Source organism: Drosophila ananassae, chromosome 3R, assembly GCF_017639315.1.
Source record: "Drosophila ananassae strain 14024-0371.13 chromosome 3R, ASM1763931v2, whole genome shotgun sequence".
NCBI classification, from domain to species: Eukaryota; Metazoa; Arthropoda; class Insecta; order Diptera; family Drosophilidae; genus Drosophila; species Drosophila ananassae.
In genome coordinates, this window is record NC_057930.1 from 1,829,114 (window position 1) to 1,854,076 (window position 24,963).

A 24,963-nucleotide genomic window follows, 5' to 3' on the forward strand; every position below is an offset into this window, starting at 1 on the left:
CTCGGTTATAAATGGCATTTACACAACGGAAGAATTAATGGGTCAAATCATAAGTTTATATCCAGAACAGGTGAGGTTCACTCAAACGAAAGTGGAATACATTATTAAAGAAGTGGACGAAGACGAAATTATTTTGACTGCTCATAATAGAGCGCATAGAAATGCACAGGAGAATAAAATTCAAATAGCAAAAAAATACTCCGAAAATGAGACAAAGGCGCTAGTAAAGCAGTGCCTAAGTAAGTGTGTAAGGAAGGAAAATATCCACCCACAAATCTTGAAATTTCCGATACTCTGGAATCTGATTCCCAGCACACACAGTGCATATCGTATATTTTCAACGGGAAACAATTTTAACAGCAATAGATAAATTTTATAATGATAATAGAATAATCAAATCCAAATCAATACAAGACATAAAGAAACCGCAAGAAAGAAACCTACTATACTATTATGGTGTTCCAAAATGTGTCGTAATGGATAACCCTTATAAAATTTCTGTTAATGGACAAATAAACGTTCGATTTCTCCATCTATCCTTGCTAAAATAATGAGATTTTAAATATTTTTGTGTAAATTATTTTTATACCCTTGCAGATGGTATTATAATTTTGGTCAAAAGTGTGCAACGCAGTGAAGGAGACATTACCGACCCTATAAAGTACAGGCCCCACGTTGGGCGCCACGTGTAACGAACTGTTCTGCTATGTTTTGCTCGCAACAAACGCCGCGGCTAGCTCACAGAGGTTGAGGGTACGTTCCACCGAATTTATTGATTCGACGTGATTGCCCGAGCCCAGAAATAACACGGTATTGCTTCTTTTCAAATAAATCCCCTTTATTTTAATTAATTTACAAAGCAATAAAGAGAATCTCACCGGCTGTCTGGCTCAGCCGACCGACCGCTCGTCCTCCCGTCGATCCCCGATCCCCGCTCCGGGTTGGTGCCAATACGCACGCCCTCCCAAAGCTTGCGCCCGGCAGGTCGTGCGGTCTTGGTGCCGGCGCCAGGCAAACGGCTCTCGGTTCCCTTCGTTTGGACTCATGGACTCTGGTTGCGGGGCCTGTGTTGCTGCTTGTCGTCTTCCGCTGCCGCTGCCTGTCCGTCGCTGCTGCTCCCTCGTCGTCGCTGCTCTACGGTTGCCGCTGCTCCCTCGTCGTCGCTGCTATGCTGCTGCCGCTGCTCCCTCGTCGTCGCTGCTCTCCTGTTGCCGCTGCTCCCTCGACGTCGCCTCTGCCGTTCCTGTATCTCCGCTTGGGGTGCCGTGGACTCGGAACCTTTGGCTTGCCTGGATTTGCCCTTTCGCCGTGGCCGGCACCTAATCCGTGTTAACAGACCGAGTGGCTCACCTCCCAGGCATACGCCGGGCAGGATATGCTCCTCGCTGCATAGCTCTTTTACCCTTGGGCCTCAGCTTTGCCGCGGATCCTTGATCCTTTTCCCCTGACTCCTTGCTCGATTCGATGCGCGTACCGCCGCCGGACTTACCCACAGGGGGTCCTTGAGCTATTTTCGTATATCCTTGCTCACTCGCTTTAATAGCCCGCACTGAAGACTGTCGGACTTACCCACGGGGGTCCTTCAGCCTGTACTCCTAACTCTTCAAGGAAGCTTTCCAACTTGAATGGCAGACTTACCCACGGGGGTCTTTCACTCACTCTCCCAGCTTCCCTAGAAGACTCGGCCTCGATTCGCTCCAGGGGCCCTCCTTATATAGTGCCAGAGGCGCCCGTTAATCCTGGCGAATCCACTTCCTGCCGTTAATCCTCCGCTCCTTCACTTTCTCCGTTAGCTTTCCCCAAGCCCGCCGTCTTTCTATCGGCGGGCTTCCTTTATTGTTCCCCCCGATTGCCCCGTTTGGGCCTCCGATCCGCATTATTTTTGTGCCGGTCATCGGACTTCGTCCCGATACCCCGCGATCCCCCCTGGACATTCAAATGCATTTCTGTGTTTTTGTGCATTTTGTAAAGACAGCCGCTTCGTTCCCCGCCGTCCCCGCTGTTTCCTATGACCTTCGAGCGCGGCCGCGGAGGCTCGGCCGGGACCGTTACGTTCCACGGTGACTCCTCTTTCGCCCTCTTCCGTGCGCGACGCCGTGCTGGTTCCTCTTGCCCCCGCTGCTGCCCCCGCATGGCGTTTGTGCTCGACGCATTTCTCCCTTGATACCTTTCTCTTCTTCCGTATTTCTAAACACAGCAGCGCTGGCCCATCCGACGCTGCAGTGCTGACTTGCATGTTCCCCAAAAATATCTTATCTACAACATTTCATAAGGATCAGCCTACTATATCCTATATCTGTCATATAAGGATCGGAATTGGCATAATTTTGGTGTTTTTTAAGTTAGTTCCATGTGGTAAAGATTTAAAAATTTGATTCGAAATTTTATTAATGCTCAATATATAAAATGAACTATAATTTTTTTTATAAACTCATTTTAAAAAAGGATTGATGCTGGTTTCCGTGATATTTATTATGAATCCTCACATACTCAGCCCCCTCACCACGACAAGGTCTCAATCCACGAGAGGGAAATAAATAACTTAATCTATATTGCACTTTTTTAAATAAATAATTTATCTAAATCTACAAGCATATTACTGATTTATGTTAATGAATTTAATAAATTAATTAATAATAAATATGATAAATAAATAAATTAATAACTAAAGAACATTCAATCATGATGACTGTAGATTGTTTTGTACGTAATAGCTACAGCATTCCTCAGCTCATTTTCAGCAAATATCCAATCAATTTGCGTTAAGGGGTTAGGCCACTGAAGCGGTTTCAAAAAATGGATTTTTTTTATCTTAAATGATAGTTTAGAGTCCAACGAAGTCGGTACAATTGGTTTCATACCCGGAAACACTTTTTTCCGCAATATTTTGGGTCAAAAACTAGGGGACTACCTGCGCGCTACCGGCTGCTCGCGCGAGCTGTACAGCGGCGCTATCTTTATCTTTAATCGCGTTTTTCTCAAAACCATGTTTATCAAGTCGGGCGAACACGAAAATCATATTCCAAATGACTGATTGATTCGATTCTTTTCGTAGCTTCTTTTACCTACTTTTTTCTAGTGAAGTACCTGGAGATTTATTTTTATCTTTAAACGTTTTTTTGTAATTAACGATTATGTTTGATATTTTTGCCTAAAAATAAGATCATTTTCTTCGAACGCGCACCATTTTGTCAGAAATCAATATTTTTACAATCGGACAGGTACTTCACTAGTTTGAATATTCAAGTTTATGAAACCTATATCTATTTTGTGCTAGAAATACCTCTGGCTGCAAATCGAGTCCGCCCGCAAACCACTTCACGCCGTAGGTGCCATGACTTTAACGACTACAGCGCCACCTCGCAGCACATTTAAATAAACAAAATTTTTGAAAATGTCATTCGAAATATTATTAATAAATAGACCTCGGAATTTGCATATTTGCATATTTTTAACAATTTAAGTTATTTGAATTCTGAAAACACTAAAATTCATTTCAATGAATAGATAGTTAGAAACGATCGGCATATTTTTTTTGTGTATATTTGCATAAAATGCATATGCAAAAAATATGCAAAATATATGCGGAATATGCAAAATATATGAAAAATATGCAAAATATGCTAAATACATGCAAATAATAAAAAAAATGATATGATTATTAAAATCAAAATATTTAATAAAAGCTATTCGTGGAGACGTAATATATTAAAATTTGATTGATTACACAGGCCGACAATTTCCAACTTTTTTTTCCTCCACGCATAATTTTACCTGATCCATAATCTTTAGGCTCTCCTGAACCAAAGTCCAGAACAAACATAGGTTCTATCACCCACCGTTTCCGCGGTACACCTAAGAGAAGAAATTGATCAGATTTTTCCATATATTGAATTATGTAGGCCGTGAAATGGCTACGACCATTATTGTTTCCAGTACATATCATTTTTGAAATGTATGTGTACCAACTAAAATTAAAAAATGGTATCTAGCAGTTACCATATCTTTGGAATACTCATCCAAAGTTGAAATCTCAGATTTTCTACGTTAATTTTTGCTCTTCTATGATTTTTCCCCAAACATTTTTCTATGGAAGATTTTTATTTTCTTATTGAAATCAGTAGATCATACCATGTTTTAATTTTGGATTTAAGGAAAAACTCGGAATAATTTTATTGAATTTAATATAGGTGGTTCAACAATATTTTCTTAATTAAATTGGAGTTTTTAATCTCATATTTTCAAAAAGTCATGGCTATCTAAAAGTGTTTCTATATTCAAAACGTATCTATTGCAGGTTCAGCTTGTTTAGTAAAGCTTTACAGAAGTTGTAAAATAAAATTTAAATATTCATACACCAGGCACACGTCATCTTTCAAAATACGTGTGCCCTTGCAGATGTTCAAGACGATTTTTTCCGCCAGCTTTTGGCCAGAGAATATTTTCGTCCAAGAACATCAGCCAAGTACGGTGAAAAAAAATAACCAAACCTGTGGGTGTAAAACCCCCACATGTTACGGCCACTGACCAACCTTCCACTTCATCTTCCTCAGTTTTAAAAAACTAATGTCTTCATAAATATTTAAATGTCCACCTCCTTTATGTCGACTTTTGTTTTGGCTTTGATGTAAGCCGAGATATAAATCTCAGAAGTATCAGGGGCAAGCCGGGAAACAAAAATATGTTTCGATGGTGGGATCACCTGCAAGGGTTTTGGTGCTGCCGCAACTAGTACAGCGGCATCAGTACGTACCGGGGGTCCGGGCGGTTGATTGCCCTGATCACTTGAAGCGATGCCACAGAGGACATATCGGACAATTGCTCATTAATCCTCAGATATTCGGAAGCCAAATTTTTCTCAGGTCCGGCCCTTGGGGTGGCCAGAGATATAAGCGGCTGCATAGTTGTCGGCTGAGCAGGCTGAAGATTATTCGCCACAAGCACATAACTAAAAGAGGATTTTTTACGCTTTGGAGACTCGTTTAGTAGTTGAAGAATTATTACAAGACTTCAATGCACAGACCAATTTAAATTCCACAATTATTAAAAATTTAAATAATTTATTTATTAAAAATAATTAAAATTTCCATAATTAATTTATTAATAATATTGATGAACCTTGTACCACTGTACCAGGGAAACGAAAGGGGGAGATTGAAGAGAGCAGTTAGTGCGAGTTAGTAAAATGCAAAGAATAGAGATAAGAATCTCTATTGAGCGAGAAATAGGAGCAATAGAATAGAAGCAACACCGTAAGAGATGAAGAAGAAGAGCAGGGCTATGTTTGGAAGAAAAATTTATAAAAATATTATTTTACCTGCAAATATATCACTGCACACGCGAAGGGATACGGATCTATGAATTGCAATTTTTTACTATTTTAATTTTTTTAAGTGAATAGAAATAAACACCGATTGTTTATGGAAGTCTAATAAGCAAATTTTATGACAACGCAGTGCGCACAAAAAAAACACGTCCTATATAAGTTTATGGATTTCCCAAAAACGCGCGATTTTGCATATTTCGCAGCCCTATAATCACATATTGGGGAAGTATTTTTTTACCGTTATAAGCGAGGGTATAAAAAGAAAGAAATCTTGAATAAGATAGTAATGGTCTGATTAACCGAATACGTAAAAAAACTTACATATACAAATAACATAATAAATATATTTTGATGGGTATCCGCATACAAAAAGCATATTCTTTTCATAAATTGAAGCTAAATTAATACACAGAAATATAGATATCTTAATACAATATACCACACTCAATATACAACATTAAATATATAATAATCAAAATAACTTCACAATATTACGTTATGTTTCAAAAGGAGGGAGATGTAGCATGCATCGAATATGTACTGAAATGTATACTTACATATATATTCGTAAATAATTCATATATGTGTTCCTATATTAAATGTGTAGCAAATTGATCACACAAGAATTCGAGTGTGAATCACTATATGCTTAGTCGGCATATCTAGTAGGCGCGAGAGCGATATGGATGCATCACACCTTCTAACTCACATACACATAAATTATCTTGCATATACTAATGCGTGTGTACAATTACGTGTAAAATATATAATGACGACCTGGTATTCAGCAGCGTCTCTGCCGGCGGAAGCGTGCATTATTTGGCTATATGAGTAAATGCCCATAGATACAAGAATGAATTAATTATTCAATAAAGAACTTTCAAACACAACGAAAGAGACATGGACCTTTCCTTGGGCAAACCATCATTGTAAGGACATCTGTACAATTTAATCTTCTCCTTTCGAGTTATAAAAACTTCAAAGTATGACCTTAATTAAGTGCCTCAAATATAATTCACCTGGGCTGGTTGTAGGCGTGTTTTATCTAAAACCAGGGTTAGGTTTGAAGCAAGATTGTTAGGCGTCTTATACTGGCGGGATGCCAAGAAATCAATTATTACAAAAATTTTCACAAATAAGTAACATTCAGTTCATCTAGTGGCTTTAACATAAATAAAGTTAATAATCTTTTTGAGAATTTATTGAAGTCAGAGATTATTTTTAAGTAGCTGATGTTCAAGCCGATCGATTTATTAGATTTTTAGCTCAGATTTTGATCTCCCCGACGTCTTCCATCCTACTCGGTCGAGTAGACGAACGAATGGAAGAGATTCTACGAAGATAGAAGAGAAATGGTATTCATCCTGGTATTTATCAAATAATTAATACTTTTTAACCTTAAGAAAATTATTGTATTATTCAATTTATATTTAAATTAAAATAATATAAATCTTTATGAATAAAATGTTGAACTACGTGCCTCAGACATTTTTTTAAACTTATTTTATGATAATTTGAACAAACATCTTAAACAATCAGCAGCACTTTTATACGACAATATAGTATTATGCAAATCCTTAAGCTTCTGTAAATTTATTTTGTGTGTTCTAGTGTGTTCACTTTCGTACTTGACCTTTCCTTGTAATTTCGAAATTAAATATGATAGCCACAGCACATTTGTTTTTGGAGCGAAAGATGACCAGTTGTTTCTGCAAAAAATATTATTCTTTTAGATAAATAAATAATAAGATTTTAATAAAGTCTTATATTAATATTTTATAATCAAACCTCCATTTATTACAGAGGGTATTGTAATTTTGAATCGATATAAGCATGTCCGTCTTTTCGTCAGTCCATGTCCGTCTATCTGTTTCGACACAAACTAGTCTCTCAATCTTAAAGCTATCGAGTTTCAACACAAACTAGTTTCTCATCAGTCATCAGTCCCGACATAATACCGCGATTTTAGATTCACTTTCGATTTGTGGTTAATCTAAATATGCTCTACATAAACATATAACCCTAAAACGTACTTTAAACGTTGACCTGCTCTCTTAATCATTCGTGACATAGTTTTTCTATGGCTTTATTATGGCCCAGGTGATCTTTTATAAGATATTTTATAGGATATAAGATAAGGATAGGAATATCTATTAAGGATAAGGATAAGGATATCTTTTATAAGATATTTTGTGGCCTAACTTAACTGGTTAGCTGGTCAATGTTAATGAGGGACTCAATCCAATGTGATTGTACGTTTTTGTTGAACCGTCTTAGTGACCCGTTGTGTACCTTTATACTAGAAAATATTGTGACTCTTAAAACTAATAACTAAAATGTTATGTTATTACAAAATATTTTAATCATGTGGGTGAGATTATTTATTATTATCTATTATTTTCCAAAGTTAGCGACCGAGGTAGTGACAAGAAACAAGAACTTGGAGTAACTGGAATTCCGCAATTGTTCGATGAAATGCTGCATATGGAAATTTTTTCCACGATAAAAAACTGTTTCTAAATTACATCGAAAAGTTCTCCAAATGCAACCAATAGTGTCTAGGGCAATAGTGTATGTTAAAATCCATATCATCCAACTTAAAAACTTATTCCCAAACAAAAAGACAATCAGCTATAAAACGATCACAGATCATTTACAGATACACAGTATGTTTGTGCGAACATGAGCTTCGAACAAAGAGCCAACATTAAATTTGGTTTTAAAACTGGTAAAACTTTTACCGAAACATTTCAATTGATGAAACAAGTTTATGGCGATGATTGCCTATCCCGTAGCAGAATGCACAAGTGGTTTCAACGTTTTCAAAGTGGTCGTGAGGACATAAATGACGATGAACATGTGGGCCAACCAAAATCCGTGATCAACGAAAATTCCATCGAAACTGTGCGTGAATTCATAAAAAATCAGCCTCATGCAAAAAATGTGAATTAGACATCTGCATGAGTCATCTGTGGCAAAAAACACACATTCAAATGCACAATGCTAAAAATGAGTTGAATGAATTTGAGAGCAAAGCCACATGATGTGAGAGGTTGGGTTTCTTACGCTTACTCATTTGCACAATCATTTGATAGAAGGAAACGAATTGAGTGATTGAAACGTTGAAAACAGAGACGTTTCATTCGAATATTCGAGTTGTAAATGTAAATAAAAGGAAATAAAACCAAATTAAATGCGGGGAATTTTCTTCGAGTCCAAATGGCGTTATATAAATGGTTTTTTCTTTATTTATTTCTAAATTAACGATAACTTTTTTTTATTTATTTATTTTTTTTTATTTCTATTACTCCGCTTGGGAGCTTAGGGCATCCACATGTGTATTCCACCGGACCCTCTGTTCTCTTTGCCAAGTCCCCAGGTGATGTATTATTGTCTGCGAGTTCGCGTATTGTAGATCGGCGCCAGGTTAGCTTTGGGGCGTCCCACTCTTCTTCTTCCTTGCGGGTTCCAAACTGCGCAATTCTGGATGGCTCCATTAGGGTCCTCACATTCCATTGTCCAATTCGTGTCCGTTGCGAAAAGCGGCGGGTCGTCATCGGGCTGGGGGTGTGGGTGTTTTTTTTCTAATCATGTGTTTGTTTCTGTAATCGTTATTGTTCAGTCGATCCGGTGATTAGCCGAGTGCAACCTATCTCAGAAGTGGGCTTGCCACCTAACGACATCTGGGAATGCCGGTTTTTCGGGTCTCATGCACATAATTATAAATAGCGAGAATCCAACGAGAGCTTTTGCGCTACTTACAACATATGCGCGAGCGCCGAAAAACTTGCAGGGCCATGCACTTGACACGAGTGGGGCTCGAACCCACGACCTCACGCTTAGCGAGCTAGTACACTAACCACTAGGCTATGAGGCCCCCAACGATAACTTATAACTAATTTAAATTGGAATACAAAAACATTACTTTATTGATATTTTCTGAGTTAAAAAAAAATCAGGCTCGTCGGCTTCTTTTATGAATTGGTTGTCCATATTTCCGTCTTTGTGCTGCAGCTCTCAGAAAGAAATATGCCCGAATCATAAGAAACAACTCGAAAGATTCGGGTATACATGACATTGACAATTTCTCATTTCACTTTTCGTTTCATTCATTCTCTGTCATTTCGTTTGACGTCTCAAATTACGAGAGGAACATAAGCTTACACTCATACAATGTCATTTCATTCACACAAAATCGAGCAGTTGAAAGAATTATTGGCCTAAAGTTGCAATGAAAAAGAAGTGAGAAAAACATAAAATAAAATGTCGGCGGATTCATTCGTAAATGATGTGAGTAATTGCGATGGAAACCACTTTTTTGAGCATTTTTCTGTTGTTAAAATCAAAGAGCGTACGTGATCATGGCAATTTAATGCGATAATGGAAGATTTTTGACGATTGCTTAACAGTACAGCTGTGTACAACGGTAAGGGCAGGTGCGAAAGAGGTTAAAAGAACAGTTCCTCCATATGGCATATGAAGTGTCAATTCATAAACATTTAATATTAAATCACAAAAACACAGATATACACACAACAAAAACAGAGAAACAAGAATACCTAAAATTTAGGTATTTAGGTATCTTAATTAAAATTAAGAATAGAGAAAATTTTTGGTTATTGATTACATAAAGACCTAGATAACCCAACACAACACCAACAAGAAACTAAAACGGCAGCAAGGAACTGCTGACATGCAATAGACAAAATATTGTAACACAATCCACACTTTTAAATTAATTTATCATTTTTACGTATTGCTATATTTTCATTAATTTACCACCAGAGCAATATCAATGTTTTAAATTTTCTATAAATATTGAACTTATATATTAATTAAATAAGTTTCAGACAAACCTATTCTGAACTCATTTATTTCTCAACGTCTAATTTTTTCAATTGCAAGTTGCGGCAACAAACCAGCAATCGGCAGGAATATTTGACGTCGCTGCCATAACAGCTTCGGCTCTGCTTGAAGTTAGCTTTATTTTTTGTTTTTTGTGTTTAGTGTCAAATATTTACTTACCCCAGTTCTTTTCGCATCATCCTGTAAATGTCATATTGGTAGTCACCAGTTGCAGTAAAAAGTTCCTCATCAGTTGAGAGATCATTAAAATGGCAACATTCATCTATAGTAACTCTTGATAAGGTGTAATCAATAATAGTAACGATTACTCCTTTTGAACAAACAGCTAATTTCTCGCCGTTAAATTTGTATAAAATACGTTTTTTGTTGGTTTTTTCAATTAATATATTGCCCCAATGAAGATCTCTGTGTTCGAACTCATATACTTCCTCGCCAATTGCCAAAGTTATTATCACCTATAATTAGAAAATATTTTTTTAAACGTTTTTTGTAACGCGCAATTGTTTTTAAAATCCCAAATCTAATTCGTATATACATAACAATACATATTAATTAATTGATTTTATTGAGACTGTTTCGCATAATGCCAACCTAACCTCTCAACGCCAAGACATACCTCAGCCTGTGAATAATCAGGCCAATGTATACGCCAGAACGAGGGCAAACTTAACTAGCAAACTTAAATCACTGGCTGAAATCCGAGTCGGACCCGGAAATAGCTGACCTAGTTATATGGAGCTTTCTTAAGGACCTAATCATGAGTTTAGCTAAACATCATATAAAAGAACACTTTCTCAAGAATAAAGATAGTCGCGAGCGAACTACAAGGCTCTACAAACTCTACGAACTACAAGTACCCATAACAGCGGTACTTAACATCTTTAGCATGGTGCATCTGTCAGAACCACCAACAGATTTAACCGAAACACCGTATCCAGACCTCAACTTCTTATTACGCCCACGTCCCCTCGGCAAGCGGCTAACTTAAAGCGGCTTAAGTAAAAGACAATTCAGGAATTCATAAGTCAAGGACCTACCGTTACTTTCGCGAGTCCAAGTTGGAAGCTACAAGCAGAATAACGCTCTACGGACGAACAGATGTTATATATAACATTTTTAAAATAATAGATACACCTTCAAACTTTACATTTTTAATTCTTTTTCGTACGAATACAAATACGCCTGCTTTTAGCACGCGACCGTGTAAAGAACGCACAGTATAGTCATAATATTAAGTATAGTAAACTATTCCTTGCAATGCGCTGATGGCCAACTGCCAAGGGCACGCAAATGATACGGCATTTAGAATTCTGATGCAACAGCGTAAGATATTTCTCCTCTAATCGCGCATAGAAACATTTTTGTAAGAAAGAGAATCTCTGCCAACCATACAGGCGGTTAAAACTAAGGGCAATAAGTTGTGGTTCAATAAAATTTGAATGATGGAAAGTTAAGAAAATGAGCCGGAGTCAGAATTTCCAGGTAAGCAGGATTTTCTGAAATCGATAAAAGAGGTCTTGAATTAACAATTGAGGCTATGTGGCACAACAAAGTCCTCAACTTCTCGAAGTCAAGAACTGCGGGACCAACTGCCCGATACATGTGGTGTTTTTTCTGTCTTTACTGCTGCTTTCAAAATTTATTTGGAACGAATTTTCGCATTTAGCTCCCCAGGACCAGAGTTCAGGTTCATATCTTGAAAATGCGTCACTAAAGCCGAAGTGATGAAAGGGAGCAAGGGAGAAAAGTAGGCTTGAGTGTGGAAGCAATCTGCGCGATATCACCAAGCTTATGTCTTCCTTAAATTCAGTGCGCTGGACACGCGCAACAGCAGATGGGTGCCACCTTCGAGATCCTGGACAGAAATGCCTTCGTGACAGATACGGTGACAAAATTTGTAAATGTAACTCTAGTAACTAGGCACCAGATAATCGGCACCAGTTAAGTAAAGTCTGAGTCTCTATAGGCGTCACTCCACACGTTGAGCATAACAGTCGACAATTAGACTCCATCAGACAATTTAGCGGATTTCCAACCCTCCTTGGCAGGGAATGCCTAAACAAGGAATCTTAATTCGGCGAGTTTGATTTAAACTGATACGGATTTGCCACTCAGAAAGCAGGGATTCGCGAAGGCTTTCATCCCATGATAAATTTTCCCTTCTCTTCCCATCTGCAACAATATCTTCGCCCTGGTGACGGCAGGGCCTATCAAGCCCATCGGGTCATAAAACCAAGAAAAACGACGATTGGATAGATCTTCTGGTGGGCTTGGCGGTGGCCTGAAGGCTAATCCTAGAGTCTTTGTGAACGGGCTGCCATCGTCAAATTTCAAGTATGACTCCTTGTCACCTTCAGAGATCCCCTCCAAAGCCTCTCGCATGTTGAAGCACCACTTCCGTTTCCTAAATTCAAACAGACTCTTATTTAAAAGGCTCCATGTCTGGGCCATTATGTCGTTTTTCGGGCAAAATATAAGGTCGTTCATATAATAATGCACCTTCATCCTTTGCTATCTTGTACATTGAGCGAACGGATACGAAATACGCTTGCTTTGTCCCATACAATAAATTGGCGAAGAAGACAATCAAGACGATTGGCAAGAGCATGCATAGAGTCATCAGAAACCAACTTGCATTAAGCGGCCAATCGAGACTTCCGTGGGGTGCCACCACGTCCTGAAACTTCCCATCGAAAACGCATCTTCTGCACAAGAGGTAAGTTCAGTCCTAGCTGTTTTTGCTTAATTGACATTAGATAAAAAAACATGTTGGCTTCAATCAGCAAATCCTGGATTTGCCAGAACCAGGAATTTCCAAGTTGGAGACATCTATGTTCAGAGCTGAAGTTCTCTAATGTGAGACGTCACGACTGCCTTAATGTATACAGAGTACGTGGATAGGCGAGACTTCCGGCAAACATTAAACGTGGATCCATCCAAACGACAGAATATTATGGGTTTGGCACAACACTACTTTAAAGTGGCGATCCTGTGTCACAAATATGTTAGCTGGCGGAGCCTAAGAGGGGGAAACCACAGCTTTATTGGAAGGATCTAAGCCGGAAGCGGGATCGGAGGTTGTGATGGATAAATGGACGCAAGGATGCAAAAGGGCATAATATTAAATGGCCGACCAACCTTAAGGGTACCTTTGTTCCAATAAACGAGCCATACATACGCATCTTGGTCAAGAAAGGATTGCTGTCAAACGAGGTCCTTAACGGGGCTCAGAAATACGGCCGCTGGAAGCTTCCAGAAGCGTAAAGTGCGCAGCAAGTCTCATGAAGCACATGGCAACCTCTACCTGGATGCCGACGTGCTCGTCTGTGGCCAACTGAGAGAATTTCCAATTTTCCGCGAAGACGCTTTACTGACTTTAGGGTTAGTTGTTGAGCCTTTTGTCCGCTCTATTTCCATTTCCGCAGCATCCTTTCCCTGCTTGCGGTAGCCGATCCACTAGCTTCAGCTTCAGACTCCATTGCGTAATTTATAGAGTTCAAGGGTATAGAAACAACAGCAACAAGTTTCCGTGGCACTTTAAAAGATCACAACATTCAAACCGAGGCGCAATCAATTCGGGGTCACCAAATTTTACGTTATTCAAAATTTTTAATAGCGGCCGAATTAAAAAAAGGGCAGTGTTAATTTCAATTTTTATTATGGGTTCAATTTAACCAAATATGCGCGCAGCTGATCTAATCAAAGTCTCAAATCAAATTGCACCACCCAATGCAGTTCTCTATCATTCTAAGGCGGGGCTACCACACGCAATTGCAAGATAAGCTAATGTGTAGCAGCTCCCGTATCAAAGGGTTTTCTCACAGGCAGTGCTACAGTTATCCAGTCGTAAAGTTCACAATGACCTGAGTTTGCTACGTCAAGCGCGCAAGCTCACGGTACCTGCTGTTACCACTATAGTATAAACTACAACACCAACCATAAAATCTGCGGCTACTCAGTGACCTTAGCATAATTAGTCCCATATTACTTCTGTGTTCGACGCTTGTACAGACTGGAATCAATCAGAGTGTAGAGATAAATGGAAAGCTTAGCTCATAAACAACCTTTCTCTAGTGCAGTCAAAGAAGGCTATGTAAATATGCGGTTTCTACATTTTTATACAAATTTATACATACTGTAGAATGAAAATAGATAAATATACATAATATAGATAGGTAAATGGAAAGTAGAATTTGAAATTAATTGAAAGTCTAGTATAAGTTAGCATAGGGCGGAGCGGGAGCGCAAGAAAAGCTCAGTTGTCAATTCCCTCCGCTTCGCCGCAATAGATAAGCTAGGCTAAAGTTTATTATGGAATATATTCGAAATTATAACGTGAAGCCGAGTGCACGTATGTTTTGTCGTGCAAACATTCTCATAATAATCAAAAAACAAAAGATAATAAGATATTTAATACACACCTGTAATAAAACATTATACGACTGCTCCGCATTTTTAAACGTATAATTCGATATATCCGATCCAGCATAATTCATTTCTAAAACTAGAAAAAGTTGATCATCTCTAAAAATTTGGGGATGTTCATTTTCGGATTTATTTTTATGGTCGTATCGTTCCCAAAGCATTATCAAATGTTGGGGGTATTTACCACTGACTATTTTTACCTAAAATAAAAATAAATATAAAATATGAGTTCATAGATTTTTAAAAACTTCGACTGGAAATAATGGCTAATCACCGTATCATACTGTTAATTTAGTTTTTGTTAAATAATTTTTTCCAGTATGGTGAAGTCGTTAAGGTATTAGTTTTGTAGGGCATTTGTGGTCGAAAGGCAATTGGACTGAGAGTAATAATAATATTAATAAGAATAATCTTAGTTCGTCTGTTCATAGCGGCAAACTAGCAGGCTTTTAGAATAGCATAAGCTTCGGTGGCGATAACTGAGTTAAAGTTTATATCCAGCACTTTTCTATTGACTAAACTATTGTTACAATTGTTCTTATATAATATGTTAGGAAATGCACAATGGTGTGTATGCTTGTTGTCTGTCAATTGTTGCCTGTATTTGTCTATTGCCGTAACTGTGCAGCTGTATTTAAGGGGGCAGGATGGTTTGAGACTTCAAAAAAATTTTTTTTTCAGAAATTTTTTATATAATTGAACATAATCTTAGGAATATCCTGTGAAAGTTTCATGTCGATCGGACTAAAACTTGCTGAGATACCGATTTTCTAGTTTCTTTCTCTCCATATACTTTCCATTGCTTTTAAAACTTTAGACGCGTTTTTCTCAAAACAACTTTTTCAAATCGGTGCGTAACGTAACTCAAAAAGTAATGCTCGGATCTAAATAAAATTTTGCACACATCTTTAATACAATAAATACTTACGGATGAACGAACGCTTTTTTTTTTTTATTTTTTTTAATGGGCGGATTTTTATGTAAAAATGGTACCTCCGACTTTACAACCGCGCCAAAAATTCAAAATCACATATTTTTCAAAATGGTTTCGTTCATCCGCACAAGAAACTAATATTTTAAGTAAATCAATTCAATTTTTTTATACCGCCCGGGATAAATTATAATTATTTCTTAAAAATAAAAATTCCTAGATACTCTCCAAATATAGCCATTAATCGTGTAAAAAAATTGAATTGATATATTCACTCAGACATAAAAAAAAATAATCGCAAAAATCTGCTAAAAATCAGCCTCTGAAACCATCCTGCCCCCTTAAGTACAAAAACGGCTAAACATACAATTTGAACAGGCATAAGTGCTACTGAAGAAAAAAAAACTGTCCATAAAAATCTATGCCAATTAGGTGGCAAAATACTTTCTAGTGTTTACAGCAGACAAAGGAGGAGAATTCATGAAGATGGTGCTGCAGAGTTGATTAAAAGAAATGTGCGCATATCAAATATGACCATGAATTGAATTATGTAGGCCTCATAATGGAATTGACTAACATTTTTTTTAGTATATTTAATTTTGCAGCATAAAAAAATTTAATAAAGTATAGAATTCAACTTTGAATGCATATGCCAAAAATATGGTAACTGCTAGATTCACTGCAAGGCCTAAATAATTTAATACACGGTCAAATTTGATCCATTTTTTATGTTAGGTGTTTTGTTTTATTAAAAATATATGTGATTGGTCATTGAGATTTTTCAATTACTTTTATCCAAAATAATAACAAAGTAATTTTTTGTTTCACCACGTTATAAAATGTTTATTTATTCGCATATGAAATGGAGACAGAAAGCTCCGATTTATGATGCGTATGCACTGAGATAAAGAGCCCGCCTTTTAGCATAGCAAAAGCTCGTTAACTTAATGACAACAATAAAATAAAGCCGAGTGGCCGAGAAGAGTCGGCTTGCGACTAACAAAAGCTATGAGAAAAATGATTATATGCTAAGCTATAATTATTACATTTATATATATGTTACATTTATTAAATTGAATTTATGCAGTGGCTGCTGCCTGACCCGACATACTCCCCTCAGTTGAGGCCTGTCCTTCAACTTCATCCTTAAGGGGCAATAAGCAAAGCTTGGTCACTGCGCGCTTGGTAGTTCCAGAAGCGGTTCTAACCACCGCCACTCGAGGCACTCCATCCTGACCAGGGACTAGATCCAGAATTCTAGCCAACGGCCACTTCATGGGGGGTAGGTTCTCGTCCTTGACTAGCACCACATCGTTAATCGCCAAGGCAGGGCCGGACGCACGCCATTTGGAGCGCTGCTGAAGAAGGCTTAAATACTCCTCCCTCCATCGGGACCAGAAAGACTGCTGCAGGAAAGACACACGCTGCCAGCTGTCCATACGGTTGAAATTCAGCTTTGTAACATCAGGCTCGATAAAACTGACTGACGGACCACCAGTTAAAAAGTGGGATGGCGTTAGAACATCAAGGTCTGCAGGATCCTCTGAAAGAGACAATAAAGGCCGTGAGTTTATGACAGCACCAATGTGACAAAGCAGAGTTCGCAGCTCGTCAAATCCACGAACTGAGGATCCAACAGCCCGGTAAATATTATGCTTTGCGGTTTTGACTGCCGCTTCCCAGAGTCCACCAAAATGCTCAGGAGGACTCAATGAAAATACTCACGTAACATTTTACGGGAGCTTTATTGCGAACTTCTGGCTTATAGTAAAATGGGCCACAAAAATCCACACCAGTCACTCCGAAAACCTGGCAACCGCTGACTCTTTGCTCCGGGAGATCAGCTATAATGTGCTCCAGCAACTGAGGCTTGGTGCGGAAGCATCGGATACACTTGTGCAATACCTTCGTCACCGTTTTCCTCCCCCCGATCGGCCAGTATTGGAATCGAATAATAGCCAGCAGAGCACGAGGACCCGTGTGTAGATTACGCTCATGAAAATCAACAATTATAGCCCGAGTAACTGGATGGCTTCTAGGCAATATAATTGGATGACGACTATCAAAATCCAATGTAGAATTTCTTAAACGACCGTCCACACGCAACAGGCCAAACTTGTCTAAAAAAGGAGAGGATGTGGCAAGTATGCTGGGTGACGAAATTTCCTTTCCATTCTGAAGCGCCTTAATGTTATACCAAAAATACGCACGCTGCACCAGACGCAATAGAAGGTGGGTTCCTGCCTTGACACTCGCTAGCAGTGACACCCTTGTGACGGACTAGCTGTGAGAACTTGTGCACATAAGCGAACACTCGCTGCAGAGCCGGAAAAGAGTTGGCGTACTTGGAACCAGCTGTCACGTCAACGTACGGGGATTTGATTAGCAGAACCCTTGCCCTTAGCTCCAAAGTGGGTTTTTCAGATAGAACCGCTGCTGACCACTGGTCTTGAAGTCCAAGAAGGAACGCAGGACCATGGGACCATAGGTTGTCAGTAACTAACTCCTTGGGAAGAGCACCATAGGAACATGACGCCATTCCATCGTTCTGGTGAATTCCTGGATTGTTGAAACTCGATTGGCGACGAAAACATTAAAACGAGCGGGCTCCTCCCGAATCCAGGACAGCGCCACAGCAGAATCGCACCAGCAGAAATACCTCCCATCGTAGACCTTCAACTGAGCTACTTTCGACATAAGCCGAGCCAGCAACTCTGCTCCAGATAACTCCAGTTTCGGTACCGTAACTGTTTTTAGAGGAGCAGAGCAGAGTAAATGACTTTCTGACCTTATACCCTTCGATACGACATAAATGCAAGCACCATAAGCCTCGATGCTGGACAACTTCGCACTATAAGGGCATAGCCTCTGAAGAAAAATCTTCGCCTTCTTAATGACAGGTCCAACAAGTCCTATCGGATCATAAAGCCGGGCGATTCAGAAGAGGATGATGCGCCTAGTGGGCTTCGAGGGTGACTGAAGCCCTTGAAACGAAAATAGCAAGCGGGCAGTAGAAGGATCCCAAGCTAGGCTAAGAGTCTTCGTAAAGTTGCTGCCATCATCAAACCTTAGGAACGACTCTCGATCCTCTTCCGGAACGTCAAAGAGCACTTCAGAAAAATTGGAGCAGAAAAATTGGAAAATTTCCCTTTGGAAACATAGACTGCTCATCCTGTGCCAACTGATGCATTGCTCGAATTGATAAAAATGAGGCCGGCTTTGTCCCATAAGTGACCGTATCCAGTTTAAAAACCTGCAACTCATTCTGGGTGGAATTCCGCCAAAGAATGCACTTCGGTACATTTTGCAAATATCTCCTGTAATGGCCACTCGATGGCAACGAAACCTTAGAAGAATGTGCATCAGCTTTGGTTGGATTTTTGGACCAGACATCAAAACGTCATTCAATGAATACCCAGACGTAGTGGCAGCCGAACCATCAAAAGCAACCCTGAGCTTGGTTGTTGAGCTGTCCTCCTTCAAAACGCAGTGATGTGGCAGGAAAGGCTGTCTGGCAGGTCGTGGACTAGGCGGGACTGAAGACATATGCCCCAAATCTAAATACTCCTTTATGAACGCAATATACTGATCCTTTAATTGAGGCTGACGGCAAAGCTTCCTTTCGAGGGAGAGAAATTGCCGCACGGCTCGTGAGTACGATTCACCTAGCAACTCAGAGCTGACCTTCAACGGCAGCTTCACCGAGTAGGCGCCTGACTCGAGCCGACCAGAATTCTGCACGAAATACGTCTCGCAATCGCCTAAAACATATAAATTTAAAAAAAAAATTTGATTTCCATCATTGCCCATCCCTTAAAACTTTAAAATTGTACAAAAAAATCGATTCCCTTCATGGCATACATCTAAAAACTTACAAATTTTACAAAAAAAAGCATGCCCACCATTGCCCATCCCTTAAAAGGGACTAGGCGGGGCTGGAGACATATGCCCCAAATCTCCTTTAAGATTGCAGCATACTGATCCTTTAATTGAGGCTGACGGCAAAGCTTCCTTTCTCGAGGGTGAGAAATCGCCGCACGGCTCGTGAGTACGACTCACCTAACAACTCAGAGCTGACCTTCAACGGCAGCTTCACTGAGTAGGCACCTGACTCGAGCCGAGCAGAATTCTGCACGAAATGCGTCTCGCAATCCAATTCCAATTCCGCAATCCAATTCGGTAGGCCAGCTGAGAGCTGGATTTGACCAACACACAGCAGATCATAAAATAGACTGGCTCCGATAAGAAAATCGATCCGCTGCGGTCAAAAGAACTGGGGATCAGCCAAAGTGAGGTTTGACGGAATATTCCAGCTTGAGACATCCAAGCTAAAACTAGGCTGGAGGTCCGTGATGTTGGTGGCGATTACAGCGTTGACGAGGGCTGAATATTCAGAGCAATAGGAGCACATCAACAGAGAATCCGTCTGTCGCGAAGCCTGTGTCGCTAATGCCTGACACTGCCACGTACGATTTGCGTCTGCGAAGCTGCAGCTGACTAGCCAGTCGGGACATAATCACGTGCACCTGCGATCCAGAATCCAAAAGAGCCCGGCATGGAACAAAAACCCCAGAACGACTCCGAATGAGAATGTTCGCTGTGGCCAGTAAGGCTATCTCACCGCTGCGACCCTAGGCAACTAGTGCATTAGCCGTGGATGGTGAAGCGCCTATTGCCTCGGCGCACTCGGCTGCGGCTGATGTAGACGGCACAGCAGAAGGCTGGCTGCTGGAAGACTGTAACTCCAAAAAATGCAACAGGCTGTGATGCCTCCTCCCGCAACTGCAACAATTATCAGCGAGGCACTCACGCAGGTGATGGCAAGTTTGGAGACATTTCCGACATAGACCTAGTCGCTTAGCCTCGCCAAGGCGGCTCTCAAGGGGCAATGACAAAAATCTTAAGCATGCAGAAACTACATGGGACCACCTACCGCATAATATACAAGCAGAGGCAGGTGCATTAGTAATAATAAAGGATGCTCTACTGTTATTTGAGACTCTACGTCTTCCCACCTGAGTGCCCGGCGCTTAAGCGGCCAAAGCGGCCACGCTGTTCCAAAAACTCTGCCATCGACTCCCAAGTAGGGATGAGATCCGAGTTCGAGGCATTTTTACCTTCCTCCCACTTGGCCTGAGTAGCTGGATCCAACCTTTGAAGAAGTACCTGGACAATGATACAGCCGGCGACTGAACTGTCGTCCCCAAATTTTTTAAAGCTCGCATATGGGCATTGAACTTATCGGACAGCCCTCGAAGCGCTGCCATTGAGTCACCTTCCAATAGATTGAGGCTTAGAATCTCGTTCACATAAGCCTGAAATATCAACCGACGGTTATTAAATCGATTCTCCAAAAGCTGCACTGCGACATCATAATTCTCCTCGGAGATTTCCAAGAAACCTCTAAAGCGGAGTCCCGAAGACAAGATCGCAACCTCTGAAACTTTTCCACCTTACTTATATAAGGATTGCAGCCTACGATCGTCGAAAAGACCGAATGAAACTCAGCCCACTCTGAATATCCTCCGGTGAAAGTAGGAAGAGGAAGAGGAGCCAAGGCTTGAAAACTCCGACTGAGCGCTGGTTCCACCTGGATACTGGAAACACCGCTGGCAAGGGTGGAACGGGCAGCAATTCGTAGCTCAAAGCTCAGACACTGTCCATCGCAAGTCGCTGCTTATCTCAGCAATGTCTAACTCTTCAAGCTGACCGTGGATGGCCTTAAAATCCTCGTACATGGCGACCAACTGGCCGTGACGCACATGGAGCATAGTATCCTCCACCTTTGACATTGGCTGCAGGGCACCTTGGATCCTCTTCAAATCCTGGAGGATACCCTTTGCCTTCCATTTTAAAATCGCGCTCTGAGATGGAGTGGGTTCTCCTGTAACGGCGCCGCTGGAGTTCATCGCCACTATAATTGAAATACGCTCAATTTAGGTAAAAACACGCACAAATTAATTTTGGCGCCAAAATTATAGTTCTTGTTTATTTTTTTATATTTAATTATATTTTAGCGCAGCGAACACGATTTATCCCACTGTGCGCTCAGAACCGTACACTGAGTTGTGGAATGTATATATATATGAACGCTTGTGTGAGTCGAATGCACTTGCAAGTCGAACGTATGTATGTATGTTTGTATGTATGTATGTTGGCGGACCGGATAACAATTGTATGTATTGTATTTATTTATATTATTAAATGATTTATGTATAAATACAAATAATTGTTTCACTGATGCACTGTATGCCGTTTATGTTTAAAAATGACCATACGTATGTTATACACCGCAAAACTGAAACGGGTATGTTCGCACTGTTTTATGCTCGCGGAATTGTTTTATTTATTTTAATAATTATAATTTATATTAATTAAATCACGGGTCACCAATGTTTGGTCATTGAGATTTTCCAATGACTTTTATCCAAAATAATTTGTTTCACCACGTTATAAAAATGTTTATTTATTCGCATAATGAAATGGAGACAGGAAAGCTCCGATTTAGAATGCGTATGCACTGAGATAAAGAGTACAAGTGGGCCGCCTTTTAGCATAGGACGGGCGAAAGCTCGTTATCTTAATGACAACAATAAAATAAAGCCGAGCGGCCGAGAAGAGTCGGCTTGCGACTAACAAAAGCTATGAGAAAAAATGATTAAATGCTAAGCTATAATTATTACATTTATATATATACATATGTTAAATTTATATTGAATTTATGCAGTGGCTGCTGCCTGACCGACGGACATATGATTAATCATTATTTTAAGTTCCAAGTTTCAACCATATATGTTTACTCGAGTATATCTCAATAATCATCATCCTGGATCAAAGCTTACTCGCAAAAATTTTTTTTTATCAAAGTCCACTGACTGAATTAGACCGAACGTTTGGTTTAAAGTTATTGGATTAAACCGAGCCAAAATCATACGAATCAGACTCACAAAAACTGATTTAATGTTGTGTTGTACTTGAGTCGATTAAAATTTTGTGTGTGATGTGATTTGATCCGTTTTTGTCAAGGATGATTATATTATACTCAATCATACTCGCTGAAGTTCTCTGATTGATACCTTTATGTTTTTGTATCAAAATGAAATTGAATTATTCACACACTGTCATGAGGAGAACTACAGACAGTGGAGGCCTTGTGGGATGCCATTGAATAAACTATATTTTTCAGAAGTGATTTTGCTGACATGAACCTAGAACAAAGTCATTGTTTTTTGTTTTGGTGATATTCATTATTAACAGGTAATACCTGTTTCTCAGGTTGCCATGTTTCTTCACTCTGTTACCATGTTTTTTAAAGCGCTTTTACTCGATTTTAGACCAGAACAGGGTGTATATAAATGGGTATTTGTTTTTTTCATCCAGACCTCAGCGGCTCGCAGCATAAGAGGTCTAAATTGTAACCTATTGGGGGAATCTTATATATAAAAAACCCATTGGCCGGATGGGCACTCCCACACTAAATTCAATATGAGGATCAAAAAATGTTTTTAAGTTCAATTTTTTTAGTTTAGTGTATACATTAGTAGACTTAAATATTTTAGATATCATAATTTAAATTAGTATGAACAAGAAAGGAAAGCTAACTTCGGGCGGAGCCGAAGTCTATATACCCTTGCAGTTCAGTCGCAGTCCGCTAGGTGGCGCCACTCATCTTATATTATCAGATATATAGCGGATCGTATATAGTCGGCCGATCCTTATGAAATTTGGCATATCAAATTATTTTGCCCAAAGAGTAATCTGTTACCAAGTCCCATCTTTCTAACTTAAAAAACACCAAAGTTATGCCAATTCCGATCGTTCTATGACAGCTATAGGATATAGTCGGCCGATCCTTATGAAATTTTGTACATAAGATATTTTAGCTAAATATAACATGTGCACAAAGTCCCAACCCTCTAACTTAAAAAACGTTTATGGCCAAAGTTATGGCATTTCCGATCAATCAGTTATATGGCAGCTATTGGATATAGTCGACCGATCCCGGCCGTTCCGACTTATATACTACCTGCAAGGAAAAAAGGATGTGTGCAAAGTTTCAACTCGATAGCTCCAAAACTGAGAGACAAGTTTGCGTAGAAACCGACAGACAGACAGACGGACAGACGGACATGCTCATATCGACTCAGGAGGTGATCCTGATCAAGAATAAATTTACTTTATAGGGTCGGAGATGTCTCCTTCACTGCGTTGCAGACTTTTGACCAAAATTATAATACCCTCTGCAAGGATATAAAAATAGCTTTTTTAAATTCTCCTAGACTAGTTGTTGAATAAAAAAGCTAGCAAAATGTTTTTATTCTTCAAATAATATATTTTTCAGCGGCCTTTTATTAAGCTGCAAACATTGTGTGCCTTGAGAAGAAGTCTAAAAGTTTGCGCGGCTTCTGCTTCCTACGTACAGGCCACTACCGGTCCAACTAATCGAGAGAGCTCCCCACATAATGTACGTGTAAAATATGTTACTATGAGGAAGAGCGTTAAGAAACAAGATATTTAAGGTTATTCTGGGTCTCATGAGACTAAAGTGACAAGATGTGGAAGAAACCATTTAATTCCGAACATAATACCCTAAAAGGATCTATTGTCGAACTACAATGGGTTAGGAGTAGAGGACGGAAGTTTTTCGCCTTCCACTAGAAAAGTTAAAGCGTTTTAAGCGTGTTAGCAGATGCTGGCTTTTTACCTTACTGTTGGGCTAAGCAGCCACCAGACAGGCAAAGTAGAATATTGATAATTTGTTTACCTGCAGCGGCATTTAATCTTCTCTTTTGTCTCCCAGGATTCGCATGCAATTTGTTGTCATTTGTACAACATTTGTGTCGGTTTTGGGAGCTTCGGAAGAGCTTCTGTTTTAATTGCGCTATTTTGTTTATTGCGCGGAATTAGCTCTCAATAAATTAAAATATATAAAAAATGAACCTCGTCTTATTAATTTGGCCGCTATCAAAACGCTGATGCTCAATATTTTGGTGACCCCGACGTGATTTAAGGCTGTCGTCTACCTTTGCGCTCAAATTTCGGGCCTATTTTTGACGATGGATTGCAAAAAACTACACATGATATTTGCACAAACTTTTTTTTATTTCCTTGAACTTGAATTTAAAAATAAAAACATGATATTTAAAAAAAAAGGGCAGAATTTTTCAAATATTCTTGTTTTCTTTATTTTTAATTCAAGTTCAAGGATGACTTTACAAAATAAAAAAAAGTTTGTGCAAATATAATGTGTAGTTTTTTTTGCAATCCATCGTCAAAATAGACCCGAAATTTGAGCGCAAAGGTAAACGACTGCCTTAATAGCTTAATTGCCCCAGCAACTGAAAAAACTGCGGCACTAAAAACATCATCTCTTGGTTTTAGATTTGCATCACTCGCGCTGGAAATTTACGGGATG

At 39.4% G+C, this 24,963-nt stretch overlaps 1 protein-coding gene across 1 annotated transcript in view; it reads right to left on the bottom strand.

Moving 5' to 3' along the window:
- Nucleotides 1–5,655: 5,655 nt before the first annotated feature.
- LOC6499447 (serine/threonine-protein kinase haspin homolog) overlaps nt 5,656–24,963 on the bottom strand; it is a gene marked incomplete at its 5' end in the record, with an annotated part of 29,735 nt that continues 10,427 nt past the window's right edge. The window contains 3 exon segments of the mRNA XM_001965863.4: nt 5,656–7,035; nt 10,352–10,647; nt 14,614–14,817. Of these exon segments, the coding sequence (XP_001965899.3) occupies nt 6,831–7,035; nt 10,352–10,647; nt 14,614–14,817 (705 nt within the window).